Genomic DNA, 6,401 nt, shown 5'->3' on the forward strand with positions numbered 1-6,401 from the left:
CATGATGACAAGAAAACATATGAAGCTTTTTAGTACAAATATCATGGTATAGAATATGTCATACTTGAGAGAGACGTCATATTTTATTTAAAGTGTGCACAAATAAGATTCCTTAAGATATATATTTAGACATATCATGATATGGGACAATTCTATGGATATTATGGTATAGTGAGGAGTAATATTACATAGAAAATATAACACTCTTATCCTAAAAAGAGTTTCCTAATCTTTTAGGCATGTCATTATTGCATAAGATAATTTTTATGGCAAGATAAAGTATGTACATGGAGTAGGAAATATTATTCAAGATGATACATATAAAGTTCTTTAAAACATGTATATCTTAAGGTGTGCCTAATAAGAATATTCAAATATGGCCTAGAAAGTATCACCCTTTTTGGGAGATAATATTTTTGCTTTTGAATGCGAGAAAAAAAATTCAAAATATCTAATGAGATTCAATGAAAAACAAAGTTGTAGACATACTCTTTAGACAATCAAGATTATTTATACAAACAAAAAAGACATTTATGAAGAAAAAAGAAAAAACATACATCATATTATTTGAAATGTAGAAGAGGAAAACATGCTTTTATTATGAAAATATAATGAATATGCAAAAAGAAAACTACAAAAGGTTTAGTTATTAACAAAATCTTGAAAGAGATATTTCTTTATCAAACTCTTCAAAGTTTGATTGGCTTGGCTTTAGTTTGGAATAAGGTATTGATTTGCGAACTCATTGATATCTCTCATTGTAGCTTGAAGAGAGAAGGTGAAATTAAAATCTAAGAGAAATTGATATCTCTCATTGTAGCTTGAAGAGAGAAGGTGAAATTAAAAACTAAGAGAAAGAGTGTGTGTCAATACACAGATCAAATTTTAGATGAAATAAAAAAAAATTCTATTTATAGGCTTGAAGTCTTCCAAAAGAGAAAACCTCTTAAAATTAGACTTATGAAGTTGTTAGCATATATTAAAATTCTAGACATTTAGATAATTTACTATAAATTAGAATTAAACTACAATATCATATAAAACTATATTCTCTAAAATATCATACTAAGAATTAAATATCAAAATAAATTTTAATCTTATTGACCTAATAACTAACTATTCGTTTTTCTATTTAATCATATCATTTTACATTCATATATTCATAAAGAAATAAGTCTTTAGTAAACTTCAAGCTCCTATCAGAGTTTTATAAATGTCAAAATCAAACATAAAAATAAATCTACTAACATATTACATACCAAACCAAGTAAATCTACTAACATATTACAGACAAAACCAAATAAATCTACTAACTAATTACAGACCAAACCTTGAATTCATTGATAGATCAGACTTAGTGCATGTAAACAAACTTAGAACTATCTTCAGTGATGTTTTATTAGTTTATATACAACATCACCTCCTAAATCCTAAAACCGCTCTTCCGTGTTAATATTTGAAAGAAGCTTGAAAGCATAAACCTTGAAAGTACTCAACAAACTGTACAACATAGCCTCCACAAGTAACCTAAACAGGACACTCTAGTGTTCTGCATTCTAAGCACAGCCATCTTTATGCTTTATACATATAGTCCATACAAAATACTAGGATACTATTAAGTATTAACTATCTCACCAATGCCTAGGACAGACAAACAAGAAATGTATCAAAAAGGCACACACATATGTGTTCTATGTACATGCATGATGCAACCATTTACACTCTTCAATTTTTTTAGCAAAACCTTTTGTCTTCTTTCTCCTACTTTATGTACTCACAAAATAAATTGGAAAGTCCCATCTTCAAGACAAACCACTGATAACACCCTAAGCAGAAAAAACGGCATTTTCAGATTTTACAACAGGCATGGTTTTGCTGCTGCTTGGATTAGCAAACTTTCCCTTTTCACTGTCAGCATCATATGACGACAGTAGCCTCTTCTGCATTGATTATTCAGTGAACAAATCGGTCAGTAGAATATCATGCAGTTTATATTTTGAAAAGTAAAATGAAATCTATAGTGCTGGAATTTTGTCACGCGGAATAATAGACAACACTAACTGACAGAATAGAGCATACATACATCAAATTTGAGAATAGATCTTATACCAGAATAAGAAAACAATCACAACAAACAATATAACTCATCCTCGGCTTAATTCCCAACCCATCTAACTTCACCTTTCTCTTGACTGTAGGCAAGAAAATAGGAGCAACAAGAATGTTGAAACAACAAAATTGAAAAACTCATTGCAGAGTAATAAAATGAGAAATCCCACATGAAAATCATATGTCACAAATCAAAATAAAGCGCATTTATCATCATATGAGGCTTCTGGTAGGAAAATAACAAGATAGAGAAATCAATGTATTTGGTTGCTTTAAAAGAATCCAGCCAGTTGAAAGCAATTTGTATCATCTCATATCCTTTGACCTATTATTATGTAATTTTAATATACAACAAAAAATAGCAGAATAAAATATGACAGAGGGATCTAAATTAATGTATGTGCTTGTATGTTGTTTATTGGTAAAATGATGAGAGAGAAAAGAAAATCTAGTGGAAATTAAACTTACATGATCCTCGAATTCTGGACTCATTAAATTAATGGAGAGGTTTCTCATCAATAGCAGTGTCTGCAAAATAGAATCATTTAAATTACTCAAGTAGACGGGAAATGATATTAGAGAATAAATATTAGACTCCATTTTCAAACCATCGACCAGCATCCTGCGCACGCTGAAAAGAAAAGAATGATATGGAGACAAAGAAAGGACTTCATATCAATTATCAATTACCGTTTCAACATTTATTGGGTCCATCTGCTTTAATCTCTGTAGGTGATTAGTTGAATTTGGATCAAATACACTGCCAATGAAGTTGTATACTTGTGCAAAATCTGGCATGACTGCACAGAGAAGTTGAAATAAGAGTAAGGCAAGAATCAATAAACCATGAACATGTATTAGCAAAATATATGCTTAACAATCGTAACATCCGACATCCAGTATGCCAAAATATATGAACAAATATTAATAGTATTCATGAATATTACTAATTATTCACATAAGATTTATATAATCAAACAATAATGCAAATGACTAAAATGTCAGACAGTGAATGATTAATGCAAATGATTATTGCTAGGAAAACTGACAAGAGCTTATTTATATGCACTGCTCACTCCAGACAGTGAATTCATATTTTATAATGGAAAACAAATCATACTCCCTATTATATAATGTTTGGGTGTGTTGTATAAAACACTTCTCACCCAACCTTTCTCATTTCTTGAACCCCAACAAGATAAGAATTTTGGATTTGGGGTCTTGACCCACTTATTGGGTAATTAAAAGTTTTGTCAACTAACTCACCCCCAAAAAACTAGCCCAAGGAGTAGAAGTCTCCCCACCCACCACCCACCCCACCCCACCACACCACAATTATAATCACTACTTTGGCTATATCACTAATCAACCTCTTCTTGCTAAAAACCAGAGTAGTCAATCTAGGATAGCAGCGCGGGTCGCCAAAAAATGGGATAGCGGGATGGGGTATAGCAGGATAGCGGCTTCCTAATAATTTTTTGGACAAATTGAAAAATATTGTAAGCATAAACATACATTTTCTGGAAAATTAAACAAATAACTCAAAACCCATGCATCATTCATGTATCAAAACACAAACCTCAAAGAAAAAACACTCAAAACCCACAAGTCTTAATCAAAACACCCAATAAGAGCAAAATAAAAACAATAGTTGATGATGCCATGAGACAAAAAAACAGACAACAACAACCAAGTCGTATCCCACTATGTGGGGTCAGCTACATGGATCAACAAATAACAAGAGACAAGACAGAGTAAAAAAAAAGGAGGAACCAGATGGAGGCCGAAAGGAAGGACAGTGGCGATGCTGGGGGGAGGGAGGAACGCGATGACTGAGGAAGGAAAGAGAAGAACACTATTTTTTCCCTTGTCTTTTGAACGGCTGTGCAGAAAAAGAGGGAGGAACTGTTGAAGAAAAGTTGGGGCTCATATTTGAGGAAAAAAACAAAATTCCCCTTAAAACGGTTTAAATTTTAAGGGTAATTTTGATTTTTCGGAGGGAAATTGAAAACCACTCCGGACAGGGAAGCCGCTGCGAGCCTGCGATAACATCTGCGATGCAGAACTGCACCGCTAGGGCATTTCTGATCGCGGCCGGCTTCCTTGCAGCTCACCCGGGATAGCACCACTATCCACGGCTATCAACTACTCTGCCCAAAACTAGACATCCGGAGCATGAAGTTTACGGGAAAAGAAATCTGTGAGTGGCCAAAATCACAGATCTAGTAAGCTATAATACCATCTTAGAATTTACTCAACCCCACTCATTACCCCCACAAAACAAGTTTGTAAAGCGAGAACTTCCTGAACTTTATAAGCACTGCCTAGGTCATATGTGTAGTTGACGTGAAACTATCAAATAGTAACTTCAAAACAACTCTCAACAATTTCACTTTAAGTGAGTAGGTAGGGGCACTGCCTTGCGGAAGTTTATAATTTTACTTTTTCTCCCCCCTTCCCCACCAAAACGGTAGCAGCTTTAGAAAATGAAAATAAAAAAGCATTTTTACAGAAGTAAACCGGGCCTAACATTCATGAAAGTACTTTAGCATCCCACTCGCTCACTCCGTGCCACATCCCCCTTCTGTAGCTTTATGAAACTGCTAAATTTATTGTGCAAGATTGAGACTTTTCAAAGACGGGGTTCAGTATGGGCATACTAAACTTAAATGAAATAAGCCAAGTCTATCTGATAAAAACCTTACCCACAAATTCCTTCTTCCATTTGTTAAAATCCTAATAAATGGAAGTATTTAATTTTCACTAGTTGATTCTTGTAGAAAACTTCCACAATTGCATATATAAGACAGACAATTGGGTAATGTCAAAACAAACACATCTCAGTAACATGGTCTTCAAACAATGGAACTGTGGTTTTCAAGATTTGATTATAAATTAATTCAATTAAATCTCAATAAGCACGGCACTATTACAAACAACCATAGGATCCAATTCAAGATTTTTATTATGTTTTTAAGTTAATTTCAAGTAGAATCGAGTTTAAATTAGAAATAAAGAAGCATTCTAACCATGAACTGGCTTGCCCACATTGCCTTGATTGCCTTGATCAATCCCATTACTACTTGGCAAAGCCAGGTGAGTGCTGTCATTACTGCTGCTATTGCAACCATTAAGAGGAGCAGCTTGTCCAGATCCAGTCCATCCCGTGTCATCTAACCAAAAAAAAAACTTTCCTAGTTAGCCTAACTTTCCTCAAGCATAAATTCATCCTAGAATGAAGTGGAAAAAAAAGTACAGATTTAATAATAAAAGATGTGGGGAAAAATATCGATGGCATTCAGAACAAACAAAACCTGTAGTCAATTGTGGCACACTAGCTGGTGGTTTCGCATTATAGTTCCAAGATGACAAAGGCAGACTAGTAACTGGTGTTCCAAGCACAGATGATGAATCTGTGCTATAAATGTATGCTGGGTCAACAAAAGCTGGTGAAGATTGCAATGGCCCGGTGACTAGGGACACAGTAGGAACTGATAAATGCAACAATAAAAACCGGTGTCATTCCACAATTCATGGCCACTGGTAAATTAAAAGTGGTCGCATATACCTACCGTTTTTTGGAGCTTTTTGAGGGTATGGGTGAGCAGCTTTTCTCTTTGGCCGAGGAGGAGGTACGTGCTCACTTGTTCCGCTCTTCTGAACTTTGAGAAAATACTTCTGTGCATGACTCCGTATCTACGAAAATATAATAATTCATATAAGGGTGAAGAAAGAAAAGTTTGAGTAACTTCGAATTTTATGATAATTACCTGGATAACTGTTTTTGAACCAACAAAGGCTTCAATCTTCTTCCAGTCACGTTCAAATCTGAAATCAATCATTAGAAACCGCGAAATCACCAATCTAATCCTTTCCCTAAAACATCAATCCGAAATCGATCCAAACAAAGCCTAACAGAAACTTACAATTGGAGAGCTTCTAGAAACTTGTCATGCTCCTGGTCAGTCCAACTCTCTCTAGATTTAGTAATCGTGTACGGTTTTCGGATCTTCTTATTCGGATCCTCGGAGGTGGTAGATGCGGCGGCGGAAGTAGGTGGTTGTGGCGGTGGTGGGAGTTGGTTGACGCCGGGAAGACCCATGTTTGAAGGATCGAAGAAGTAGAAGGCTTGTGTTTGATTAGGGTTTACGGATACCATCAATACGAAAAGCGTGAGTTTTATTTCTCGTGTGTGTGGGTAAGTTTGTTGTTATTGTTTTCTGTTTGGTTTGTTATCTGGATTTGGTAATGTTGAGTAACGAAGTGTTGTGTAGATTCGGGAAGTTTGTTGA

At 34.7% G+C, this 6,401-nt stretch overlaps 1 protein-coding gene across 1 annotated transcript; it reads right to left on the minus strand.

Annotated features, from left to right (window-relative positions):
* Window positions 1-1,177: 1,177 nt before the first annotated feature.
* LOC131627477 (protein REVEILLE 5-like) lies at window positions 1,178-6,401 on the minus strand. Its single transcript, XM_058898332.1, has 8 exons — window positions 6,036-6,401; window positions 5,880-5,937; window positions 5,682-5,805; window positions 5,424-5,600; window positions 5,139-5,282; window positions 2,800-2,909; window positions 2,578-2,637; window positions 1,178-1,940 (listed from the first exon to the last, which is right to left on the minus strand). The coding sequence occupies exons 1-8, from the start codon at window positions 6,266-6,268 to the stop codon at window positions 1,827-1,829; spliced, it is 1,020 nt and encodes a 339-aa protein (XP_058754315.1). The 5' UTR covers window positions 6,269-6,401; the 3' UTR covers window positions 1,178-1,826.

Source organism: Vicia villosa, unplaced genomic scaffold, assembly GCF_029867415.1.
Source record: "Vicia villosa cultivar HV-30 ecotype Madison, WI unplaced genomic scaffold, Vvil1.0 ctg.000364F_1_1, whole genome shotgun sequence".
NCBI lineage: Eukaryota > Viridiplantae > Streptophyta > Magnoliopsida > Fabales > Fabaceae > Vicia > Vicia villosa.